This window comes from Labrus mixtus, chromosome 3 (genome assembly GCF_963584025.1).
Source record: "Labrus mixtus chromosome 3, fLabMix1.1, whole genome shotgun sequence".
NCBI classification, from domain to species: domain Eukaryota; kingdom Metazoa; phylum Chordata; class Actinopteri; order Labriformes; family Labridae; genus Labrus; species Labrus mixtus.
In genome coordinates, this window is record NC_083614.1 from 16,719,362 (window position 1) to 16,746,572 (window position 27,211).

Here is a 27,211-nt window from a genome sequence, read left to right on the forward strand (position 1 = left end):
TTCTTCATTTGTACATTCACATACACAATTATGTTCGGAACCTCTTCTTCCACACTCCCACCAAGAAGTAGTAGACCCCTCTCCCTGAAAGCCGTGATTCAAACTGCACATTTTCAAGGAGCGACACGTCCAGCCAACTGCTGCATCCTCCCTCAGATTAACAGTTAACTTGAAAGTCATCTTGCTCCTGTGAGAGCCCGGACAAAGTACAAAGGACTGTCACCAGAGGACACAAAGTGGCTCTTCTATGAAAGTGGAGGACAGGCTGTTCCTACACAGTGACATGTAGATATTACCTCCCATTGTTTTTCTTCAATGATGTTCCTCTGCATACTTTAAAATAGTCGAAATAGATGGCTTCACTGGAGCTATACAGCAAGGTAAGATTATTTATTTTAAGTGATGTGCCATTGATTACTCTCAGATGTACCGTATGGATGTACATAAAGGGTTTAAGACCTGCTGTACTAGTTATCCTTAAAATAACTGTAATTACCTCAATGTAAGACATTAGAAAAGAGGTAAACAATATTCTGATTAAACGACCGGTGTTGTATGTATTTGTCATCCTTTTAGAGTTATGTGAGTTTTCACAATAACTCGTAGTGCCCTGAAGATTACATGTCCTCATTTTTGTGTGATCTTGATCCAAACAGAGGATAGGAGGTTTGCTATGAAACAACCTGCAGAAAGTACATGTGTGATTTTAATCCTTATTTCAGTCCAATTAAAGCTTCGGTAGAGTGTGGATAGAATGCATTTGTAAAATTGACACATTCATAAAGGAATTAGTTTCGTTCAAGCTCAAAATGACTAATCCAGAAGAGGATGACCAGTGTTAATTTTTAACACAGTTTAAGAGGCTTTTATGCTGATGACTGAAAAACGTCTTTCTTGGGTGAGGCCAGGATGTGTTTTTATGTTCTTGAACTGTGTCAGAAACGAAAATGAACATCTCTTCTTTCCTGTGCTGCAAATGCATTCAGTCCATGCAGAGTGTGTTCATGTATATCTGTAGATCTATTAATCAATATGATGTTTGTTACAGTTTCACATATACCTCAAATGATCTATTTCTTTTGTTAGGGATCCAGTGTCTGGATTCCTGAACCAGATGCAGTCTGGGTGTCAGCCCTGCTCCTGCAGGACTACAGTCCTGGAGAGAAACATCTACAGCTGCAGCTCTCTGATGGACAGGTGGGACATTGCAGATTTTTTAAAATCTTTTATTTCATTTCAATGTTATATATGTTATTAATGCCTAAGGCTAAGGGGAACTTCAACTTTGCAGTTTGTTAATGTGAAATAACACACGAACAGACAGGTCCCACAGAAATACATTTTATGGAGAGATGTAAGAGTGAGTGGGCTGCACAGGAACGGGTTGCCCTTGAGAAATAGGGCGTTCAGTGAGTTCCTCAAGGGCACCTCGGCAGTGCTCAGGAAGTAAACCAGCTCCTCTCCAGCCACCAGTTCCAATTCCATATTTGCTCAATAATAGGACTTGAATTGGAGACCCTATTTCCTACGGACTGTGCTACTGCCATGATAGTGGAGACCATAATACATTGCACACCACAATAACTCCTTTCCTCTTTCTCTGTTGGTAGGAGGTCCAGTACCCAGTGGGGTCCATCTCAGATCTTCCGCCTCTGGGGAACCCGGCCATCCTGGAGGGGGAAAATGATCTCACAGCTCTCAGCTTCCTTCATGAACCTGCTGTCCTGCACAACCTGCGGGTTCGATTCCTGGACTACAGCAGCATCTACACGTACTGTGGTGAGCACTGAACAAACAAAAGCAAACTAGCTATACAGTTTATGACAGAAACGACGGCCACCTGAATGTGAGACAACAACAGTTACTGACAGTTGTTAAGGTTTGTGCTGGCAAATAGCCAGAAACAGGCAGCGTCAGTCTGCATGATTACAGCTCATCATTTCAACTTTATTATGACAGGGCAAAGGTTGAGCAAGAGAGGCAACTTCCCCTTACTTAAGTTGTTATTTCATATTTTGTGTTCTTAAGATGACGCCATTCTGGTTAAAGATGGCTTTCCTCAAATTGACTTTGTCATTTTGTCAAATTGCTGAACTGCTAGCTCTTAGTCTTCAATCTCTGAAAATGTGTTATTTTTTATTGCTTTTACTCCCTGTAATATCAATTGACATGTTCTGACCTCTAACTGCTTACTGCAGTATGACCAACTAAAACTACTTGTATTATTCAAAACATTAGCAAAAATATATTTTGGGTACATTTTATAAACAGGCAGATTGTAGTTAGCCATTGAAAAAGTATTTATTTCTGGAGGTGCTAACAATGTCGACACTTCCTGCTGATGTCCCTTCCTCTCCCTTCCTCTACAGGGATTGTGTTAGTGGCTATAAATCCCTATGACCAGCTCTCCATATATGGAGAGGAGGTGATCGATGCTTACAGTGGTCAGGACATGGGTGACATGGAACCTCACATCTTTTCTGTGGCTGAGGAAGCATATCGCACCATGACCCGGTCAGTACTTAAACTGTATACTGTCCAACAGCTTCTCTTTTGCGTTTCATTTGCTGTTCTTTCTAATGCTTTGTTTAATGTTATGTATACTGGATTATAAACCAATGTTATCTGTGTGTATAGGGAGGAGAAAAACCAGTCTATCATCATCAGTGGAGAGTCTGGCTCTGGGAAAACAGTCTCAGCCAAATTCACCATGAGATACTTTGCCGTGGTTGGAGGAGCATCACAGCAGACGAGTGTGGAGGAGAGGGTTCTGGCCTCAAACCCAATAATGGAGGTGATAGATAATTGAACAGATTTGTTTTGTAAGGAATATAGATTTTCTGATCAGTTTTTATGTGTTTTTATTAAAAGCAAAATCATTTTTATAATACTGTTTTTTTTTACAGTCTATAGGGAATGCTAAAACCACTCGAAATGACAACAGCAGTCGCTTTGGAAAATACATTGAGATTGGCTTCGCCAGAAAAGGGGACATTATTGCTGCAAACATGAGGACCTATCTTCTGGAGAAGTCCAGGGTTGTTTTCCAAGTAAGTCAGAGAGATTGTATGCATTTTGGCATAAAACAATATTCAATCAGTGGATTTTTCTGTGATGTTTTTTTGTGCATGTCAGGCCTCTGCAGAGAGGAACTACCACATATTTTACCAGCTGTGTGCCTCCAGAGAGCTGCCTGAAATGAGATCCCTTAAACTAGGTGAGGCTTATTATCACACTTTTCAGTTTACTTGGTCTTTAAAACATTGATTCTCATGAAGTCCATGTTGCATTCAGACTGACTTGGTTGTTTTTATTTTGTCAGATGGGCCGGAGCGTTTTCGTTACACCAGTCAGGGAGGAGAGCTGCAGATCCCTGGGACTGATGATTTGTCCGACCTGGAGCGCACCAGAAATGCTTTCACCATTCTGGGTACAGTATTACATTCGGAAATACACACAGGCATTCAATGCAAAATCTCTGATGTTTGATGCAGAGGGAGGATTTTTTGTTTCAATGAATGATGTCCATGCCTATGGCGATAAGTCAAAAAACACTGGGGTCTGTTTGTAAAAATTGCAGGTGTGCAGCCTGACCAACAGATGGAACTTTTCAGGATCCTGTCAGCTGTTCTTCACCTGGGAAATGTCAACGTCCAAGCCAGTGGGAGAAGTGCTGAGCGGAGTTACATTGATGTGACTAAACACGTATTCTTTGTCATTTCAAATGTTTTTTTTTTGTCTATCCGTTGCTGGTATACACGCATCCTTTTTTTCTTTAGGCAGACGACCGCTCTCTGGCTGTCTTCTCCAAGCTGTTGGGAGTGGAGGGACCTCAGATGGCCCACTGGCTGTGTCACCGCAGACTGGCTGTAGGGGGGGAGATGCTGGTCAAACCCATGACCGGTCAGCAGGCTCTGGAGGCCAGAGACGCACTGGCCAAACACATCTATGGCCAGCTGTTTACATGGACTGTCCAGAGGCTCAACTCTGCTCTACGCACCCAGAGGGGAAAGACCAAGTCCTTCATAGGGGTGCTGGACATCTATGGGTGAGTGATGAGCTCTGCTAATTCACATTGGAAGAATCATCTGATGATCTGAAGTGTGACTGACAGGTCTTCTCTCTGTTTAGGTTTGAGACTTTTGACCGGAACAGTTTTGAGCAGTTTTGTATAAATTATGCAAATGAAAAGCTGCAACAGCAATTCAACAGGGTAAGTCATGTGAAAAGTAGACTCTCTAGTTTGTGTCTACACTCATTGTTCTCTCATTGTTTTTGCACAAACCAGTTGCCAAGTTTTTATTAAACTCAAGAAATCAGTCCTTTTTGCCTTCCAGGGTATCATCACCAAGTTCCAAATAAGTTCAATTTAAGGTCAATATAAATAATAAAGCAACATAATTAGTTTCTCTCTTTTTTTGATGTCTTTTAGTCCATCTAATTTCCTGTTTGGCATGTTAATTTGCATTTTAAATCAAGCAGTTTTACAGTATGGTTATGTTCTTTTAGGTAAATGGTAAAGGACACTATGCAACTGTCTCTGTTAAGATGTCAAGCAGAACTTGGTTTGCAGGATAGGAAGAGTCATCATCAGCAGATGTAGTAAATCATCAAGGACTCACACCAAATGAACCAAATGACACGTATAATTCTACTCTGGACACTGGAGAAAAGTCCCCATAACTATCGTTTTGATAAGCGACTGTTAGAACTGTTATTACTTGGGGCGGGTCTTGTGCTCTGCATGAAATGATTCATCTATTCCCATGACAGAATGCCCCAGTCAAAACCTACCACCAATAAACACATATAAAGCGCTTCCATGTCTCTCTAATATGAGGAAAACTAGCATCTTTTCATGCAGGTTTTAAACCTCAGAATACAGAGAGCACATCTGTATGCCTTCTTTGAGCCTTCTGCTTCAAGTCATGTGATCGTCTTCATTTTGAATCGGTCTTTACGTTTAACGTTTCTACTTTTGGGTTTTCTTGCAGCATGTCTTCCACTTGGAGCAGGAGGAGTATGTCCGTGAGGAGCTGGCGTGGAGCAGGATTGAGTTCAGTGACAATCAGCAGTGCATCAACCTCATAGAGGGACAACTGGGCCTGTTTGATCTGTTAGATGAGGAGTGCAGGGTTGGTCATTTTGTCCCCTCCCACCCTATTATTCTGTTTGATTATTATTTGTTTTTCCCCCTCTGTCTGTTGATATATCTCCTTGTCTTTCTCTCAGGCAAACACATATACTGCTTTTAGCTTCTCATGTTCATGTTAAATCAGCTGTTGTGGGCACTCGATCAGTTATTTTCTCACAGTTTAAACTTCCTCTTGCATCATTATCTGTGTTTATGTTTAGATGCCCAAAGGTTCAGATGAGAGCTGGGTGAGGAAGCTGTATGATCAACACCTGACCAGCAAGCCCCACCCTCACTTCAGAAAACCTCGCATGTCCAACAGCGCCTTCATTGTTCTGCACTTTGCTGACACTGTAAGTCCACAAGATAAACTGTAGTACAAGTTTTCTGTACTCAACATCTGAAGTGTGAGTGTTTCTGCTAACAGAATTCAACACTTTAGAGTCTTAATATTTACCCTTTTTTCATTCTTCAACAGGTGCAATACGAGTGTGATGGCTTTTTGGACAAGAACCGAGACACAGTGTTTGAGGAGCTCATTAACATTCTCAAAGCAAGTCAGGTAGGCATGTGTAACTTGTTAAAAGTATTGAATCTTTCCATTTCTATGTGACAGAAGGTTAACTCACTTGCATGTGTGTTTCCATGTGTGTGCGTCAGTCGGAGCTGGTGGCTGAGTTGTTCCAGCAGCAGGGAAACATGCCGTCTGTGGCTAATGGAAGTGTTCGCTCAGGAAAAAGAGCCACGAGGGAGCACAAACTCACAGTGGGCTTCCAGGTGAGCTGGTTTTTACTGCGTCACTTGTTTTCTTCATTGAGCAGAGAGTCTGTGTTTTGTCTCACTTTGCTTTGTGTTGGTGCCTGTCAGTTCCGTCAGTCCCTTCAGATGTTAATGGAGACTCTGAACAACACCACTCCTCACTACGTCCGCTGTATTAAACCCAACGACCTCAAGGAACCTTTTATGTATGTATGGTCATGTTTTAACATTTGATTTAGTGTTTTTTGTTGTTATTGTTTGCACCAAGCAATATAACAGTCTTGCTTTATTAGGTTTGACCCAAGGAGGACGGTCCAGCAGCTGAGAGCCTGTGGGGTGCTGGAGACAATTCGCATCAGTGCTGCAGGTTATCCATCCAGGTGCTTTTATTATTTTTAATTTCTGCAAAGTCTTCATACGGCCAACAAGAGAACATGTCATGTGGCTAAAGTCAGATTTCAGTAAAAGGACACATGAACTAGGTAGACCTTTCCATCCAAATCTTAAAGGAATAAACCCGTGTTTTTGTAACTGTATCTAACTATTTAATATATAACAAAATGACATTTCAGTTTGTAACAATATGGTATGGATTAAAGAGAAGTGAATCCACCAAAATGTTTGTGGTCTCTATTCATCTACTTTGTAAACAGGTTTTTAAGTATCCAGTTTTTGAAAGTCAGACCATGATCCTATAAAGGAGGAAAATTAACAAACGTGGATGTTGGGAAAGGAGTAATGTAGATTTTTTTTTTACGCCCACACTAATGCATAAAATCTCCTGTCATCACTTAGATGTCAAAATTGGATTACATGCAACAACGTGGAATCAATAGAAATAGAAAAGGACAGGACAGGACAAGCTGATTTCTCTAAGATTTTGGTTCCAATGTTTTTTTTTTTTCTCAGGTGGACTTATGAGGAGTTCTTCAGTAGGTACCGTCTCCTTCTCCCAGGTCCTCAGAGCCCGGATCAAGCCCAAGCCGCGTGCAGACAGGCTCTACCTGAGCTCATCCCAGACAATGACCAATACTGCTTTGGAAAAACGAAAGTGTTTTTCCGGGCCGGACAGGTGGCTCTGCTCGAGAGGCTGAGAGCTGAGAGGCTGCGTCTTGCTGCTGTGATCATCCAGAGCCGGGTCAGAGGATGGCTGGCAAAGATTCAATACATCAGGACCTGCTGGGCAACTGTCACTATACAGAGATACTGCAGAGGAGCCCTGGCCAGACAGTGAGAAGACAATCTATTTTTACATATTAATACTGTATTTGTTGTTGTTTTTGTGATGGGCTAATATAATGTTTTGTCATCTTCCAGATGTTAAGTTATAGCAGGAAACTAGGATTAAAAGGATTCAAATTCACCTTCATAAATGAAAAATAATTAAAAAAAAATTGTATACATGATTTTATATTTTTGAGCAAAACTGCATATTCATTGCACATTAATTTCGTGGAAAGAAAAAAAGTGGGGTGGGATATTCCAAAACTTACAATTTACAGAGAAAATGTACCATTCAATTTCTGCAGACTGGCCCTGACTCTGCGCTACAGCAAGGCTGCTTTAGTCATCCAGAAGACTTACCGCATGGTCGTGGTCAGACAGTTGTTCCTCATGATCCGACAGGCCACCATCACCATCCAGGCCTTCACCAGGGGCACGCTGACTCGGCGCACATTTAGACAGGTCAGCATCTAATTCCAGACTTAACCGCACGGTTGAGCAAACTCTTCTTGTCCTTTTAAAACATTCTTTTGTCCATGTTCCAATTACTTAGCTGCTGGTGGAGAGGGCCACCGTTTTGCTCCAGGCGAGAGTGCGTGGCTGGCTTGCGAGGAGGGCGTACAGGCGAATACATGCAGCAGTTTTGTTCACGCAGTGCTGTGTGCGACGCCGAGCGGCCCGGAGAGAACTGCTGAAGCTTAAGACAGAGGCCCGCTCAGTGGAGAGATACAGAGAGCTCAATAAAGGCATGGAGGTCAAACTGATGCAGCTGCAACTGAAAGCAGACCATGAGGTGGGTGAGGAGGGTCGGATCCTTTGATCCTTCCAGGATGTAAAATATATTTTGATGATGATGATGTTATTTTTTTTAAATGTTCTTTTCTAATGATAAAGTTTTGTTTGCTTGTGTCCAGGCAAGGGAGAGTGCAGCTTTGAGAGAGACGCTGCACACAGAGCGAGAGGCCAGCGGTCATGAGCTGGAGGCTTTGAGGGTCACAATACAGAAGCTGGAGAGCCAGAGGCAGGAAAAGGTGCAGCCCAGCCCCGTTATCAGCGAGAAGGAGCTGGGGGAAAGGAGGAGAGCAGAGGAGAAGGCTGCTCAGGAGATCCTTCAGCTCAGACAAGTAGGTCTTTCATCCCACAGAATAACATGATGTAGCCTATCAAACTATGTTGCTGATGGTGTTGTTCTCAGGAGAAAGGAATACTAGTTGTATAATAAATAAAAAGTTTTTCATTTGGATTTTCAGGACTTTTATTGCTCAAATTACTTCTGTCTTGTGTTTTAAGGAGCTGCAAGTGCTGCAGAAAGAAAAAGACAGTTTCTACAAAGAGAGAGAGGATCTCTCAGCTCGCTTGCTTGAACAAGGAAAAGCACAAGAAGGTAGATTCTCACCTACAGTAATGGCATCGTGCATTTTGCAATTCACAACTACATTTGCAATCTTCTCTTCCTCTCTGTATTCTTTCTTTTTCTTACATGGGTGCAGAGTGTGCACAGGAGACCATGGCTAAGGCAAGTGCTGCTCTGAGGGCAGAGCTGGATGAGGAGAGGAGAAAGTATCAAGGTCTCCTTAGAGATTTCACCCGACTGGAGCAGAGATATGACAACCTCAGGGAAATGAGTCTGCTCACTGAGGTTCATAGACACACTCACACACTCTTATACTTCCACTTAAGTTTCACTTAGACCATCTCGGTAGATGAGAGTGTGTTTTTTTGTCTTTTCTCCACAGCGTACCAAAGGCCACAGAAGGACAGACTCCACCCAAAGTCTTAGCCTGGAGCCTCTCTCTCCCTCCCCCATCCCGCTTTCCCCCCAGTCTCTCACCCCACTCTCCCTGTCACCCTTCCCATCTGCTTTCTCTTCTCCAGAGACGGTCCGCAGGGTCAGCGTGACGTCTCCCTCCTTGGATAGGAAATTGTCAATGTGGAGCTCTGAAACGCCAATGGTGAGAGAATTTTTTGAAAAGTAGTCCACACTTTCTTTTGTTTGTTAATTATGTTTTGGGCACTCTTCCAACTTCCAGCATGATCTAGTTGATAGGATAAGAAAATGTCACACTGTGTTCCTGTTTTGCATGGACAGGACCAGCTGATGGAGAGGATGGATGTAGCCAAAGACCCAGCAGTGAAGATGAAGGCGGAGGACCTGGCTCATGCTTACGATGCAGTACGAGTGGCCAACAAGTCAGTCTGTCAATGATATATTCCTTTTAGAATGTCAGTCTGCTTCATCTTCACAGTTTTGCTTACAATTCTGCTTGATGGATGCACTTGGTGTCCTTGTCTCGTCTGTCCCCTCGTCTGTATTAGGTTTCTGGAGAGCCAGCTGCGTGGTCAGTACAGTCAGTGGGAGGGGGATCTGGAGGCTCTGAGGTTCCAGCTCGGTCAGGCGATCTCTGGTTCTTCCTCCACTGCAGCAAGACAGGTACTTCTAAATACTGTACATATCTTGGGTGCTGGAAGGAAACTGTTGAAAAAGTATGTTATAATCAAATGATTCTAGATGAGTCAGAATGGCCTTTTCCCCCTTGCCCTAAATATACTTCATTACTCTCATCCTACCACTTACTTCCTCATTCAGCACTTGTCTTAAACATACTACCTACAGTCATAAAATAAAAAAAACAGCTCGACTAAGGCTTCTGTGAATTAAAAACTTATAAGATGGAGCCTTTCTACAATGAGTCAGTATTGTTGTGTGCATCATCTATAAGCCAGAAATCCAGCATGTAAGTGTCTTTGTGTCTGAAGGATGTGCAGGAACTACTTGAGGCCAGAGAACAAGAGTGTGTCAGGTTGAGGAGAGAGTTGAAGGAGCTGAAAAACACAACCTCACTCACAAGGCTCCTGGCACAAGGTACGATCACTCAAGACAACATATTAAATGACCAAACAGAACCTTCCTCCATGTGAGGCTGTCATTTGAAAGTCTTCTCACTCTTTATTTGGAAATTTGATGTTTTGCCAAGAACTTTTTGAAGAAAGTGTTTGGCTGTGCTCACTGCTTTTCTTGATCATTTAAGAGATGGCATTGATGAAATATGACTGTCTCACTCTACATCACTGTGTAGCGTTATATGGATCAGAAATGTATATTGCTCCTAGAAGGAAAATTAATTGGAAAAAACAAAACACTTAAGATTACAGAAACATCTTCCTTTTGATAGTTAGTATTAAAAACACACAACTCCCTTATCTTTTATCACTCACCAGGTTTATGTTTGAACATGGTGAGGAAGATTTAGCGCATCAACATTCCAGTTAATATATCTTCCATACTTACGTTTTTTTCTTTCTCGTGTATTTGTGTCATGATGTTTTCTGTTCCTAGTTCTCCCGTCGTCTTTAACTTTGGAAGCCTCTCCCTCTCCCTCTCCATCTCCATCTCGACCAAAGCCAGCATCAGTCACTGGTTTGTTGGAGTGTAGAAAGAAAGATGAAAACAAGCTCATCAAACACCTTATCACAGGTGAGACAGATACCAGTCCACTGTGTACTCACCTTCATGTGAATCTTTATTTATCCCTGGGGTATTTGAATATATATATATATATATATATATATATATATATGTATATACGTTTTATCAGTAGAATCAACTCTTGACAGAATTGAACAGAATGTAATTTTTAGCACTCTATGTATTGAATGTATGCTTTCCTTTGTATTTCCTGACAGTTAAGAACTAACTATCAGAATGTAGTATAGAAAATAGGAATTCATACTTAGAATACAATATAATAATTGGTCTTTTATTATTATTTTTGTTATTAGTTAAACTTTGTTTTGCTGTTAGGTAGCATAATAAGAAATGTAACAGTAGTTCACCAAATTTAAGTATTTATGATGCAAAATCTATGTATAAATATATGTGAAACTTCTCCAGGTCTCCAACTAATATTTAGTTATTATCAATTAAGTTGCTTATAATTTCTGGTTTATAAAATAAAAAAAGTGTAAAAAAGGATTTAACATGCCTTAAGCTAAAGGTGTTCTCTTTTAAAAGAAAGTTTTGTCAAATGCCAGTGTTGTGGATTAATTAAAATAAATGTATTTTAGGTGTGAGTATCTGTTTATAAATGGGGGGGACTTGATCATAAGGTCTGTGTTGTCCCTTGCTCACTCTGAACAGTGTTCACTGGACTACTAATGTGGTCTCACAGTTTTGTAACCTTGTCTCTAAAAGTACGACTCACACGAATGAACTTTTACTGCACCTACCTCTTAAAGCTGACGAACATGGCCGTGTTCATTCTGCCACTGCTGTTCTCTCTCGCTGTTGTCCAGACATCCGTGTTGACAGCGCCCTGTCTCTGCCTCCTGGCCTTCCTGCCAGAGTGCTCTTCCTGTGTGTTCGTCATGCCGGCTGCAGTGGAGACCAGACTCAGGCTCGCTCGCTGTGCAGCGCTGCTGTCACTGCTATGAAGGCAGCTCTGAAGGTAACCTGAGTTCTCAATCTCAGCACTGCACCATATGGCCGAGGTTGAATGCGTTAAGGTAGCACACCTCATGTCAGTTAGGGTGCCACTTACAGAGAGTCATAAACATTTGACTTTGAAACACTTTCATGTGATTGTCTTGTCCTTTTTGTGTGTCCCGCCCCTAAGGAACCAACTAAATGACAACAAAGCCCATATATTTTTTACATCATTAAAACAAACAGCAGTATTTTTTTCAAATATATTTGAAATATAATTTCATATACGAGGTCTGACATTTGATATCATATCTTTCCCTGCAGAAACATAGTAATGATGTTGACATGTCAGCTTTGTGGTTGAAAAACGCTTGTCTGTTGCATGACCTGTTGACCCAGCACTCCCCAAAACAGGTATGATTTTTATTTTCATTTTATTGACTGAGATCATATTTGTGACTTAAAGCATTGTGAAAAACAACAATCTTAGAGCTGTATATTCATAGTTGTAGTAGTTGTTGTCACTTTATTAATGACTGACTGGCTTGATTACTTGTCAGACCCTCGACTCAGATGATCTGGTTCCATTGAGTATGGATCTTTCTGACTTGATCCGCGCTCTGAGTGACCTCTGCATCCAGGCATATCAACAGCTCCTCTCCATCACTGAGAAACGTCTACAGAACATCATAGGTACCACTGCTAAATGATATGAATGTTCTCCCCTCCACTGCTCTCCATATCTAGCTTCTTTCTGCCTCTCTCCCTCAGTCCCTGCTATGTTGGAGAGCGAGACCATCCCCGGTTTGTCGGCCTCAGCTGTAAAGTTGGTGACGTCCAGAAAGCGAGCAGGATCAGACCCGAGGCCTGTAGGAGGCGATGTTCCAACTATGGCGTCGGTGCTGCGGGAGCTGGGTGCCCTTCACACAGCTCTGACCCATCAGGCTCTGCCCCTGACTCAGATAGAGCAGGCCTTTCACCAGCTCACCTACTTCATCTCAGCCTCGGCACTCAACAGCCTGCTACTCAGGAAGGACATGTGTTGCTGGAGTCGTGGCATGCAAATTCGGTATATATGAAACAAAAATATATGTAATGCTCTATATAAATTATAGATCCTACATTTTCTATAGCACGTAGAAGGATCCCAGTTTGAGTTGCAGCTTATTTTGATTTAATTAATTTACCTTTTATATTTTAGATTCAATTCATTTTGATTTAATTTAATTTAATCATTTGTGTTTGATTGAAGTTGTTCATACCAGTAAGATGTAGTATTTCCGTTTTATGTCAATGCAGTGAATTGTTATGTGATCAAATCTCTAAAAGGCTCAAATATAAGATGCACAACCTGACGTCAGATTGTTACAGCACCTCTTCAACTGAAGCCTTTACATGGCCATAAATGAAACTTGAAGACGTATCATCATTGATTATTCTTACATATAGAGTCATGTTTTGGTTGATTGAAGTTTTATTTCCAACATGTAAATAAGAGAAGAAGAAAAGGAAATGTGCAAACAATGAAAGACAGTATACTAAAGAAGCTTTCAAACACTAGTTACTTCAATTTACATGTCCGAAAAGGAGTGGGAAGCAGTATAAACTTATTTTATCCTACCCCTTCTCCTTTGATCAGTTATCATTGTGTCAGTTTAATTTTTGATTTTATTACAAATCTGATTAATTTGTTCTGATAGACTCGACCTGTGTTTATATTAATGTGTTCACCTCTTTTATTTCAACATGTATATATAAACAGATCATTTTTATGGTCCTCTCTTGTCACTAAGCTACAATGTGAGCCTGCTGGAGGAATGGCTACGGAGCCGGGGTCTGCAGGCAGGGGGTGCTGTTGCCACACTGGAGCCCCTCATCCAGGCCGTTCAGCTGTTGCAGGCCGGGAAAAAGACCGAGGTGGATGCAAAGGCCATTGTACAGACCTGTACTGCTCTATCCAGCCAGAAGGTGGCTCTCTACCTATCTTAATCATTTTTGTGAAGAGTATTTAAATTGTATTTAAATTGTATTTAACTGGCTGCTGATTCCTCCACAGATTGTGAAGATTCTGACCCTCTACACCCCCCACAGTGACCTTGATGAAAGAGTCACACTTAATTTCATCCGCACTGTCCAGGTATTGTCCACAGCTCACTGGGTTTATGTGTTTATTAGTTTACAGATCAGTCTTATGTTAAAGTCTCTTTTCTTTGCTCTTACAGGGCCTCCTTAAAGACCGCTCTGACGGTCAGCCGCCACAGCTCCTGATGGATGTTAGGCGAGTGTTTCCTGTCACATTTCCCTACTCGCCTCCCCCCGCCCTCCATTCTGAGCAGTTAGTCATCCCAGACTCCCTCAAGATATCTTTTCTACGCAGAGCCTGAAGAACAGCATGTCCAGCCTATTAAGCTGGGTCTCTATGGAGAAAATATATTACATTTTATATTATAAATAACTCCAGATTTAATTAATCCTTATCTCTCTGATATCACTTCCTTCAGTCCTTATGAGTAACGTTTGTTGTCAAGTTTTTTTTTTTTTTTTTCAAATAATTTTTTAATTTAAATATTTGTGAAGATATACTGAAAATTTTAACCTTTGAAGTTTTTTCTTTAAAATAAAAGGAAGTACATATTCAAATACATTTAAGTTAGGGATGGCACAATAGCAGCTATACCTGAATGCAGTTTGACAAACAAGAAAACACCTTAGGCTTGTTTTTGTTTTTTTTAAACATATTTTATTGGAAGCAGAAACACAATGAGACTGCAGTCCCAGTAACCTCGACCTCCAATAAGAACAACCAGAATAAAAAAAAAACTCAAAAATTAGAAACATCTCCTGTATAAAAAAATTCTCATGCGAGTACTTTGTACCACTACACATCATAAGTCATACATATTTATATATTCACAAACATTTGAAAAATAGAAAACAATAATGTAATATCAAAATAAAAGGAGACAACAATTGGCAGTTCACATCAAATAATTATGCGTGCTGGCACAATACATTTTTTTCTTCTCTTTTTTTCTTTTTTTTTTAATTGCTCCTCTCATGCACCTTTTCTGGAGAACAGAACGGGTGTCGCTGTGCAGGCGTGTCTGTGTCAGACCTGGTCAGCTAGACAGAATGGATCATGCATGTCTGTCCGCTTCGTGTCTGTGTGCTTTTCATTGTGCTTCTACATTTATCCTCATTCTTAACTCCTGTGTGCATTCAACATGCCTGTCTAACACAACCAACACGCAAACTGAGCCTCTGAAGGAGGAGGAAATCCCTCCACTAAAGTATCATTGTCAACAGCAATAAAGAAAGATCTTTTTCTTGGCATTTCCAGCTATGTGACAGTTGTGTACCTGTTATTTGAAAGTGTTAAAAGACTGTACAGATGTCCCCTTGAATAAAAGACCTTGTACACACAATAGAGTGACATGTTAAATTTAGCTCTTTTAAAGTGGTACTTTTCCTTTGTATAGTCTTTAAGAAGGTATATAATGCCAGTGTTGAAATCAGAAGCAAAGCCTGTATTTATTGGGCTTTTAATCAAGCCTGTTAAATAATGAGATTGCAAATCTGAGTGCAAATTGCTTGTTATTCATCTCTAGTGTGTACATGGCCTTCATATCTCTTCCAATAATAGCTACATATCCACAGTGGGCACACACACACACACACACGCACGCACGCATGCACGCACACACACACAATCCCTAACTGCCCAATCACCCAGAGCAAAATTCAAGTCTACAAAAGAGCAGCAAACTTCACTTCAGATAGTCTGACATGTTTGTTACATCCGAGCTATTTACAACGCCCAAAACATCAACAATCGATCACTACCCTCCACGTTATGCTCCTCCGCACTGAAAAGCTGTACAAACAAACTTCAGTCTCAACAACATCTGTTATATTTTGCCCATTAAAATAGAGACAGCATTTACAAAATATCAGACAAAGACTTGTGCTGATATAAGAAGAAGAATTCACAATGTAAACATTATGAGACTGCTTCAAAAATGACTCATCTACATAGATTTTTTTTTATTTTTTAGATTAGATGCATAGAGTTCAGTTACACCTTGTTCAATAGAGGGGGCCTGTTCAGTTAAAAGTTGATCAAGTGCTTTAAGGGTGAAGGTCCTTATCAGTGAAGACTTAAAACAGAGGCAGGAATAGAAGAAAAAATACCCTGATATATTTTTTTTTTATCTGGAGTCTCATTAATGTTTAAAGTCTGTGATCTTTGACATCATGGAGTTTTTTTTCTTCGCAGAAGACAAACAAAGCAATAAATTAATATTTGTTTCAAAGAAAGGTGTAAAAAAAAAGTTGAATTGAAAGACATGCTGGAAAGTCAAACTGAGCTTTTTTTTATTACAATGTAGTGACTACATCTTACTCTAGGATGAAGCCTTGTTGTGTAACACCTGTCATGTCATACTAAAGAATAAAATAAAAAATCAGAGTGTCAACTTTATTTGGGATGCTTTAAAGACCCTGTGCTTCTAAATCACTACATCTTGACTAAACTGCAGGCCCTCTTTGAAATGTCAGATCCAGACCTGTTGTGGTCTGGATCTGCAGCCCTTTAGCAGAGGTCTGACTGCTCAGTGAGAGAGAGCAGGGTTTCAGCACCTGCAGTGGCTCATTAAAGATCATGTGTGGTAGATCATTAGTGATCAGTCATCTCCTGTGGACGCAGGTTGTGTTTTTTTTTTCATCTCCTCTGATACAGATTTGTTAATTATCTACATTTTTTTAGAGGAGAAGGTTGGCAGTAATTGTTTTTCTTCTCTTCATATATTTTCAAACTGTGTAGCATTGGAATGTTTTAGTTAGAAAAAGAAGACCAAAATAAACATCACAAGTTAAAAGAATCCCCCTCCCCAAAGTGAAAGACACTTGGAAAATACAAAAAAAAAATCGAATCTGAGTGGGAACTACCCCCTCTATGTGACGCGCTCTGCTTGTGATGGCTTCCTGTGATTACATTTGCAGGTAACAGGCAACACGGGCGGCTACATGAGGTCAACATTAGAACATCTTACAGACACACTCACACATAAACACAAACTATACACACATAAAAAGTCTGGTGAACCACAGTGCTCCAGGGCGTGTTTTTCATCAGATTCATCTCTCTATACAGTCTCTGTACAGGAGACAGACAAACTGTACGAGGCTCGACAAGACAAGGCATTGTGGGTGTCAGGCAGTGTGCTCTGTTACAGGGTAGACGGACAAAAGACAGACAAAGACAATCTTTCAAGTACCACACGTCCATCGCCTAATCCTGTATATAACTACATACCTGTGTATCTTTTATAATTTATATATAATGATATATAGAATCATTTCAATATAAAATAATTTAGAGGAAGAAAGCAGTAAATAAATAATTTATTGTAACTAAATATTGCTTTGTTCCCATTTCGTGATATATGGAATGTTTTAGGCCTCGCAGCCATTTTGTTGTCGTCAATAGATTTGTTGGACAGTTGGTCCTGTTGTGCTTGGGGCTGGTCTTGGCATATTTCAGTGATTATCTGTTGGCACTTGTGGTGCCTTTCTCTGAACAGGGGGGGCAGGCCAGGGAAGGGAGCGCAGAGTGGAAAGAAGGGCGAAAGCAAAATGGAAATAAATAGTGAGACAGAAAGGTAAATGTTAAAGGCTACAAGATATCTCTCACCCTAACTTTTCAATCAGGGCGTACTTGTGTGAATACATGCATGGGTTGTATGGCGTTACTGACCTCTTTGAGTAGAGGAAAGTGGATATACACTCTATGGTTAAAATATATGTATTGTGCATCAAAAGGATGGCTGATAATATCTGCAACAATAAAGAAATGGGTGCTATTTGTTTTTAAATAAAATCAGTGATGCCTTCTTTAGCACTCTGCCCTTTCCACTGAAATGAGTGTATTTACAGCACTGGATGTGTGTTACTGTTGTCTTATCTGTGCTTTTACAACACTGGATCATCAGGGCAGTGGCTAGCAGTGGCTCAGAGGAGCTCCATGGCAGAAGGTTTGCGCTTCAGACGGGTTGATTTGAATTGTTTGTGTCACTTAGCTGCGTCCCTCCTCTGCAGAGCGCTGGTCTGATTTGAGCTTGACAAACTCCTTGGCCACGTCGTCATTGTTGCGTTGGGAGAGGATCCGCAGGACTGTGAGGCCCGTCTCGTCCATGTTGATGCGTTTACCCAGTGGCAGCCAGCAGGCGGCGCTTCCTTTGGAGGCTAGGTCCTTGAGCTGCAGGACAGACATGCCCACTGTGCGGTCTTCACGGGCAAAGCAGTAATCCTTCACACACACCTGCAGCTCATAGCACTCAGGACCCACCTCGCTGCTCAGGGCGCTGCCGTGGAGAAGGGAAAAAGATCCATGACAAACACTTGAACTAAGGCTTTAAAATTAGCTCAGTCTTTGATTTCCATTTAAAATGCAGAGGGAGCTTGTCATTTCGATAGTTAGAGGCAGTTGGTTCAAAAGTTTAGAAGCATAAAAACTACCTATTGGAGATATCATTTATATCATCTTGCCAATTAACAGTTTTATGCTGATGATACTCAACTGTACACAAGTAATATGTATTCATGTTTTTTTAATTTAAAGGTTAAAATAAGTCCAAGAAATAATAAGCCTTATTACTCACAAAGTGAAGGTCTCATTATATTTGGGAGCCCAGCTGTTGTTCTTCGACTTGGTGGCGTACTTCCTCTTCTTGTCACTGAGGTGAGGGCCGATGATAAAGACCTCCACAAAAGGCCGGAATATTCCCTGCGTCTGCCACCTCAGGTCATTGGCAGCCACCACTGAGAGAAACAGAGAGTGAGAGGACACGGAGAGAAAGAGAGTGGGAAGGTGTGGGTGAGAGAGAGGCAGATAAAGAGTCGGTGGAGAAAATGTGAGAAAAGTGAGAAAAATCGTGAGAGAAGGGAAAATTCAGTACAAGAAAATATGTGCTCTCTGTCAGCAATAATTTCTTGGGATGGAGAAAAAGGAAAATTTTGATTAATTTCATTACTAGTCTTGTATTTATAAATTGTATTTGGCTGCTGAAAAGAGGAAGGGCACTGGCTTTTATAACAACGTCATAACACAGTCAGAGCATATGATAGATGGTTTTTATGTATTGACGTCCACCTATGACTTTTGACATGTTTTTTTTTTTTTTTTTACAAAAAAGTGTAAATCTCTAAATCTTTTGCTTACGTCTTCTGTAATAAACCTTATTTCTTGGATAGTTCATCTGAAATAGTTGTTAAAGTGGAGGGATTTATTATTCTTAAGCAGCCTTATGGAGGTAAAGCAATAAGTGAATATGTTAATGCACATTCATCAGCTCTCTCTGTATGCAAATAACATTTTAAAAAGCTGGAGTTATATGATTTGAGCTGTTCTTAAAGACTCTTGGCTCATTACAGAATTATTAGATTGTATCTCTATATATTTGAATAGTCTTTGCTTTGTTGAACCAGAGGCTGGGATACTTACAGCTGAATAAACCTGACCCTTGTTGTTTAGAGTACTGAAGAACTTCCTTCCTTGTCATAGTTTTACTGTTTTGCACGTTCAAAACAGCATAACTTGTTAGCACACCTTGTTCAAATATTAAACATGTATTCTAGTGTTTCTGCTTTTTGTATTTTAAACATAGTGATGATGATTCTACAACTAGAGGCCCACAAAAGTACTTTTTCTTGAAGACTTGAACCTCATCATCACACAATTTTCTCAATGGCTCAAGTATGATCCTCTTTCACAGAGATGGATCTGTTGTCATGGAAACTCTTTACCTTTCATGATTTCATCTACTACACTTTTAAGGACTGTCTCCTAATCTGAAACTGAAACTAATCATATACTGTAAAAATGATTAAGGTTGTGTGATATATTTAAAAAAGCAATTAAGCTGACCTTTAGTTGGGATTGCTCTGTTGAACTAATATCTCCTTCTCAAAATGATCTCTGATGCTTACTGGTCCATGGGTCAATTTTCAGAAATAAAAAGGCTTTTCCTTTACCTTTGACTGTGACCTTGTGCTCTCCAGTGTTGGGGTGAGTGAAAATCTCCACATGAATAGACACCTCTCCAACAGCATCGTCCACCCCAGAGCCTGACAGAGCAGAGAGAGGGAGAGAGAGCATATTAGAACCTTTGATTTAGAAAACGCACTCTTAGTGCTCCTAATACAGACCAAACACTAACACAAACCACTGAGCCTTTTATTTCCCCAAATTCTCCTCCTCATTTTGAAAGGTTATAAGACCAAGTCAATTTCCATTGAATGAATACAACAATGGAATTGACTTGTCATAACCCTACAGAGAACATTGATGAGGAAAATATTTTGTTCTATTGAAGTTATGAAGTGTGACAGGAGAACTTGGTTAAAGGCACAGTGATCTGCTATGCATATGTTGTGGCCTGGAAGTGGACAGTCAGACAAAGCTGCTATGAGTGGGCATCATTGTTTTAATATGTGAATTACTGCTACTGTCTGTAATGCAGAGAAGTATAAAACATTATATGATGATCACATAAAGCCTCTCATAACAGCTAACCAATAACTGTAAAACAACCCTAACTATAATATTGTATTAAAGGGTTATGGAAGACATTCGCCATTTGCTGAGTAGCTTTTATATAGGTTCATCCATTTATAGGTAACAATTTGAATCCAGAGAGGACAGTAATTTGAGCCCACTCATAGAGGCAGGTGTCGATAAGGATGCAGGGTGCTTATTTAGAGGTAGAGAGGAAGAAGAGAGATGCTGGAGAAGGTCATTTGACAGTAAAGATCCACTGACAGAGATCAGGTCAAAACATGCTCAGATGGATCTTGACAGGTGGACACATCCATTCCTTAGTCAAGACTTTTACCCAACTATGGTTAGAGGAGGGACGAGAAAGGGAAAGGAGAGAGACGCAGTTCAGCCTCTCAGATCTGTCGATGAAGGATAGTACGACTTATACCCAGTTCTCTTAATACAGCTGTACTGTGTGAAGAAGCTTGCTGTATAAAAAAAATGAAGACCATACAGTTTCTTACAATATTATCAATATATTAAGGATATAAAATGGTCAGCGGTCAAAGTCAGAGGATTCTCTGTATTTTAACCCTGAAAACCAAACACAGTCAGAGTTGTTCTTCTCCTCATACAGTAACACTCAACTCTGGCCCTGAACCACAGGTCAGGTCTTCCTGGTCCTCTACTTGTAGCTGTATGGCTGTTTTAATGTGAATAAGACAGCGATGGCTTCACTCAGGCTCAAACTCTTTAGTCTGGGAGGGGGCTGAAGGACAAACCCTTCCTTGGTGTGTCAGTGTGGTTTTTATGCTGCATGTGAACAAGTGGTTGAGATCCACATACAACTCCAAAAGGATGCAGTGACAGATGGACATTAATTTTCAATGTTTTAATTAGTGTCTTCGCTCTGTCAAGGGTATCTTTGTGGTGGAGACCAGCAGCCTGTGTGTGTGTGTGTGTGTGTGTGTGTGTGTATGTGTTTTTAACTAGCCGCCCACTAAACAAGGTGTCTGTGGGAGTTAGACGGCAGAGTGTTCCTGGCGTGCTGCGCCCTGTATCTCTCCAGGGAGCATTATGGGAGAGTTGTTTTTGCTGCCAACAGGACCAAAGAGAGCAGCAGTCATCCATCTGGCCTTGCCTCCTCTGTGCAGGATGTCCATACAAGATGAGAAAGAAACTTTGCCGGCTGGGAGGCAGCAAGATGTTGCCAAGAAATTGCCGGCTTTTCTCCTCCAATAAACACTGCGATCAGAGGTGCACATTTTGTAACATATTGCAAATCTTCAGCAAATTAGACATTAAATCCAAAACTTGTACTGTGTGTGTTTTTTTTTTGACTCAGTGTCACCCGAGGTTAAGGCATATTAACAAATGACCCTTGATTATTTCATTTTCAAATAATGCAGCTCACAGCTCTGCAGTATGTAGGAAAGACAGTCATCACTGATCACCAGCACCAGTGTACATAAGAAGATATCCCCCTGAGCTTTGTTTAGTCACCCCCTCATCTTTTAATCATCACTGGTGAAATGGTTGGAAAGACTGCAGAAATATGCACTGAAATCTGCTATGGAAGGAAAGTCATTTGCATCATTGTTACAGTCAAGGACATCTAGCAGCTTGCAGGAAGGCTTGAGAAACACACCTCCACTATGAGAGCAGAGTAAGAGCATAAGCTGAATTCAATAAGAAAGTGAGTTTCAAAATGGAAATGTTGACCTATACTTAATCTGAATAAAATTGAACAAAATGAGGGAGTAGAGAGTTTTGGATGGTTTTAATTTTGCCTTCAAAAAGGCAACTGCAAGCTTTGGAATACTGAAGAAGTTGATTTCAAATTGTTGAAGGGATTGTTTTTAGAAAGGAAACTGTAAAGAAATGTCGGCCTAGAACGTTTATCAATTCTGACATGAAAAGTCGATATTTAAAATCAAGAACTGAACATTCAGGCTTTTTGTTAGACTATTGTTCTGTCAGGAAATGTTCTGTAAGTGATTCGATCCAAAAGGAGAAGAAAGAAAGAAAGTCTGCTGAAATCATCGATAGGTTCATCTGATTTTCGACTACTTTAACAGTCACTTAAGCTGAGCTATAGTTTGTGCCTCATCCTGTGCAAATTTTAGTGACTAAGAGTCAGATCTTTTTGATCCTTAGCTAAAGTGACAGAAATCAAACCACCTGACCTGAGGGATGGCTTGTGATTGGTTTAATCTGTGGAGGGAGGATGAGTTGAGCACCCTTTCTCATCATTCCTGTAGGGAGAGCAGCCCTGCACGTGGGAGCTGTGTGGATGTGTTTGTCCATCTCTTACTGTGTTTGTGTGTGATTACAGAGCAGGCAAGGACAGGGAGCCCTCCCAGACAAACTGAGCCAACAGCCATCTTCATCATAATCCTCACCCTCTTCATCACTGTCTTACATTTCAGGCAAAGCCGGAGAGGGGGAATCATGGGGGATTGCCTCTTTGTGTATCCTCACTGATACACCGGGTTTCTGCTTTAAGGACGATTTTACTCAGACACATTTGCTTTGATCAGTCAATTGCTCCGCCTTATACACACATACGCTCGCTCGCACGCACAGACACACTCACACACGCACACGCACACGCACACACACAAGCCTGCTCAGCGCTCAGGCCTCTGTGTGACATCATGCTGGATCAGGATTCTTCCACACTTTAATGCACTGTCGTCTTTTTTTGTCTGATGTCAGCACATCATGCTTCAGTGTCTGCTCATACATACAGTCATTGTCGTATGTATTCGGTGCAGCTCCATACAATCAGACATCAGTGTGTACATTACATGCATGAATGCATGAAGTCTATGTTCTTATTGTTGTGATAGGCATGTACAAAATGTGTGCGCGAACAAAGAATGCAGAGATAGAGAGAGAGTATGTTCAGTTAGTGCGTTGCATTTGTCTGCTGGGATGAGTTTGAGCAGGCAGGGGGAGTTTCAGGATGCACATGGTTGGGAGTGGAGGGTAGAGGGAGTTTGGGCTTTGGTTTTGGAGGTTTTTTTTGTTGTAGTCCTGGATGTCTCAGGTCCTGAGCCTGAGTGCCACATACCCTTTTCTGGGTAAACATCCTCACTAGTGGTGAACCTGACCCCCTTCCCGCCGAACACTGACCCACAGATGGGACAGAGAGGAGGGAGTGGACAGAGAAAGAAGAAAACACGTAGAGACATGAGGTTCATAGAAAGAAGAAAAACACACCGACATTTATGAATTGTAGCCCTAAAGTTGGGAGAAAGTGAGGTTGCAAAATCGTTATTTCAATCTTTTTTTTTTATCACATTTCTTTCCTCCTAACTGCTGCATAATCCTGCAACATGCATATCTCAAACAGATCCACTGCCGGAAAAAACGTCTCACTCCATAAACTCCACTGAATTCTGCTAATTAAATTTTAAACTGTCATCCCAAGAGATGATGGCTGTTAAGTAGCCATCTGACTGTAGGATCGAGGCTGAGCGGTAAGAGAAAAAGACTGGGTAGATATTTATTCTTTCATTGCAAATATCTGTCAGATCATTTAAAGAGTAGTCTCTGTGTTTCCAGAGGCTGGCTACCAGGAGACTCAGCATTTCTGAGAAGAGAGAAACTATTATGTATCCGCAGCATCGACTTCATGCTCTACAAAGCATGTGAGATATTTTCAGGATATAGAGATGAGCATTTGGGAAACCTCGACGTCCACAGAGGGGTGGGAGACACTAAGCGGAGAAGCTCCTCTGAGTAAGCAGAGCAACAAATGTTGATTTAATGATCCGAATCAAGAAACTGATGTTAGCTTAGAAAAAAGGAAGATACTTGAAATAGAGAGAATCAGAAGTATCCCAAAGACAGGGAAACAGAAGAGTAAAGGTTACCTTGTGAGGTCTGTGACTGGACAAAGGTCTTAATGAGTTTGTCTGTAGCTTGAGTGTAGAGCGACAGAGCGTAGTGGAGCGACAAGAGGTCAGGACTCTTCTCCAGGAAAGTCTTCTTCAGACCAACACCACCAGCATGGAAATATTGCTAACAGAGAGACGGACAAATTAGATTACATCAAACTTACTTCAACAATTCCTGGAAAAGGGATCTTGATTTGAGAGCTGCAAATCTATCACCTTTGCCTGAGCAAATATTTCTGTTATGAAAAATAAATGTTAAAGGATTAGGATATAATCATTGTCCTTCCAGAGCTTGTTATACTTGAAAGAAACAAATTGAAATACTTTGATGAAGATGCAAATACAGCTGTAAAAGCAGAAAAAATACTAAATTATGGAAAGTACATATAAAAAAATATCAATGCACTGTTTGTTGCAGCCTAAAATGAACAAGTTATGCAGTTTTTTTCCTCATTAGCTATTAATGCTGAACCCTCTAACTCAATCAGAAAACAGGCCAAACATGTCATGTTTCTTGTTTGGATGGTCTCAATATTTATGAGCATCTAACCACAAGGACAAATCAATGATTTAAGCTGAAAATTGACCACATCAAAAAAAGCATGTCTGACAACTAAAACCGAGACCGAATTGAAAGTGAAAGTAAAAGTGAGATTGTACCTTGATGGTATCCAGGGCCAGCTCTATCACAGCACACTGCTTAGGGGAGAGTGCTTTAGCTTCCTCACGAACCATGTGCTCCTGAGGGTGACAAAAAGAGGAGAACACACCAAGTTTACCACTTTTTCCATTCATACGGCCTGTCTAACATTCTAAACAATCAGAGATCTGAAGCACTGATGCCCATCCCAGAGGATTAACGGTGTGAAAACATATCATACCTTCAGCTTGGACAGCTGTCCCAGCTCCTTGGCAGCATTAAAGATGAGCTGAGTGCCCTGAAAGTGACAGATAGACGAAAGGTAGACAGGAGAAGAGAGAGAAAACTATTATTATCGTGACGCTGTTGAGAAGCATGTGAACGGTTTAGTGTCACACACAGGACGGCGACGTTTCTGACACACACATTCATAAACACTCTCTCTAAGCCGATGTCAAGGTACTTTTTCCTCTAAGTGTTTTTACCACATGTATCTGTGTTTGTATTCATTTTAAAACATCACACTTCGATGCACAACTCCACACACACACACACACACACACACACACACACACACACACACACACACACACACACACAGTAAGACATTTCAGTACAAAGAGAAGGGAAAGTGGCTCAGCTCGTAGAAAGAACACATACTCATGCACTCCCTCGTGCAGGCACACACTCATACATACACACTGCAGCTTTACATTTGCACTGTGGTGCAAGCAGTTGCAGCAATTCATTGAAGTCCAGCCTAATGCAAAACTCTGGTAAGAGAATACTTCAGGAAGTGCTGCTGTAAGAACCTTCAAAAATCTATGACTTCAGCCTCAGACGTGAAATATGCTTTTATAATGAAATATGCAACGCCTACCCAGGTAGGTTGAAAAGGTTTTTTAAAACAACACAAAAAAGCCATCAAATTAAACAAAATACGTGAATGAATTTCTGAGAGTAAGTGATCTGTTCTATTTGAAACATTACATTAGTGTGCACTCATGAAACTGTAATGTGTCTATTAATGTAAGTTGTGTTTAAGATACTTGAAGTTCAGTTAGATAAGAAATAGGGTTATGTAAAATGTATCCGGCCACCCTCCCCTGTGTTGTTTTATGCTGTTGCAGAACATGCTGTGATGAAAATGTATTCCTACTGCACAATATTCTGACCCTACAAGCATATTTTTGTGGTAAAATGTCCCATTTACTGGAGGTCAAACCGCCACTTGCTTGCAGTTTTGCAACATTAAGCTCAGACATACAACCGGCATCAAGAAATGCAGCTAATCCCCGCCCTATTCTCCATCTGTTATGTTTGCAGCACTGTCTAAAGGAATCACGTAACAGGAGAGCATGTTGTTTTAAAAAATCAGGTAAAATCAAGTGAGTAATGAACTACTTGACCTATGTTTTGTGGTGCATTTTAGCTGCAAATGTCTACATGTTGTTTAGAGTGTATGGCCTGTGGTGAGGCTGGGAGTGTGGGCAGCCACTGGTGCAGCATTTCACAGCATATAAACAGCACTATAGAGGAATTATGTGTGAAAACAAAAGTGAAAAATCGATATTTCCACTGCTTTGTTTCTTTGGCGAGCTGAGGGAGAAAGACGAAGACACAGAGAGAGGACATAAAGGAGAGAGACACGACACATTGATCTAAAGGGTTTTAGTCCTTACATCACTGTGAGAAGCATTCTTCAGCCTCCCCTGGAAAGAGAGCATGTGGTTAATACTTCAAACAATGACCAGTCCCTGCAGTGTGACTACACTCCGATTGGATAGATGAAGATATGCAATCAAATGTCAAAAATGTTGCTTTTTACAAAATGTAAATTCTAACTCCCAAAGATGTCAACTCCTTTCAGTTCTTTCAATTAGCCTCCCCTCCAAAGCAGCAACTACAGGTTTTGTGCCTTATCACAAAAAAGAAAATCAAGTTTAATAATTGCTGTTTGTCAGGCAAAGAACAATATTCATGCTGACAGGATGTATGTTATAGAAATGTAAAAAAAATATTAATAAATACATTAAAAATTTCTCAAAAATAACTTAATGAAGACATTGCTCAGCATTAAAGGGGGAAGATAATTGCACTGTGAGGTCTTTAGCCGAGAGATGATTAGCTAAGCTTAGTAGGCTATATGGATGAATACAGGGGTAAACAGCTCACCTGGTGTTATCCACTGGTACATCCAAATATCCGTAGCTCTTACTCTTACTCACAAACATATAGCTAAAACTACGTAATCTAAGCTAACATAATCAACTTCAGGCTCTTGCTCTTTAGGCTAACCTTGTTCTTCTCATATGTGATAAATTATTTTTGAGAATGGTTATCAATCTTCTTATACAACTCTTGTAAAGAAGGAAAATCGAAGTATAACCTTAAATACACCTTAAGTGCACAAACTATTTGTTTAAAAATTGTTTAAACTCTGAAAAAAATCAAATGCAATTCAGTTAAAGCTCTATGCGATAGATTCTTGTATCAGTAACACCTTTGACAAATAAATGTGGCAGAATTCAACTCAACATTTCCCTATCAAAAGTACATGTACTCAATGACTGTAGTTATGTAATATTTA

At 40.6% G+C, this 27,211-nt stretch overlaps 2 protein-coding genes across 2 annotated transcripts in view; one reads left to right on the forward strand and one right to left on the reverse strand.

Moving 5' to 3' along the window:
• The first annotated feature begins 211 nt into the window (after positions 1-211).
• On the forward strand, positions 212-14,883 carry si:dkey-110c1.10 (unconventional myosin-Va). The gene is made up of 35 exons (XM_061033381.1): positions 212-380; positions 1,087-1,197; positions 1,611-1,779; positions 2,370-2,514; positions 2,638-2,794; positions 2,907-3,050; positions 3,136-3,217; positions 3,323-3,430; positions 3,581-3,693; positions 3,780-4,048; positions 4,132-4,213; positions 4,995-5,135; positions 5,356-5,487; positions 5,613-5,696; positions 5,795-5,911; positions 6,002-6,099; positions 6,187-6,273; positions 6,803-7,123; positions 7,423-7,579; positions 7,671-7,910; positions 8,032-8,241; positions 8,408-8,501; positions 8,608-8,756; positions 8,854-9,069; positions 9,207-9,307; positions 9,434-9,548; positions 9,875-9,980; positions 10,455-10,592; positions 11,411-11,562; positions 11,865-11,954; positions 12,101-12,233; positions 12,312-12,609; positions 13,334-13,508; positions 13,597-13,677; positions 13,763-14,883. The coding sequence occupies exons 1-35, from the start codon at positions 354-356 to the stop codon at positions 13,922-13,924; spliced, it is 5,004 nt and encodes a 1,667-aa protein (XP_060889364.1). The 5' UTR covers positions 212-353; the 3' UTR covers positions 13,925-14,883.
• unc13a (unc-13 homolog A (C. elegans)) overlaps positions 14,255-27,211 on the reverse strand; it is a 44,763-nt gene continuing 31,806 nt past the window's right edge. Inside the window, exons 36-43 of the mRNA XM_061033411.1 lie at positions 26,304-26,333; positions 24,863-24,919; positions 24,642-24,722; positions 23,958-24,105; positions 23,153-23,209; positions 19,572-19,664; positions 18,200-18,359; positions 14,255-17,902 (exon numbers count right to left, since the gene is read on the reverse strand). Coding sequence (XP_060889394.1) covers positions 17,614-17,902; positions 18,200-18,359; positions 19,572-19,664; positions 23,153-23,209; positions 23,958-24,105; positions 24,642-24,722; positions 24,863-24,919; positions 26,304-26,333 — 915 coding nt within the window. The 3' untranslated portion in view covers positions 14,255-17,613. The remainder of the gene's footprint in view (positions 17,903-18,199; positions 18,360-19,571; positions 19,665-23,152; positions 23,210-23,957; positions 24,106-24,641; positions 24,723-24,862; positions 24,920-26,303; positions 26,334-27,211) is intronic.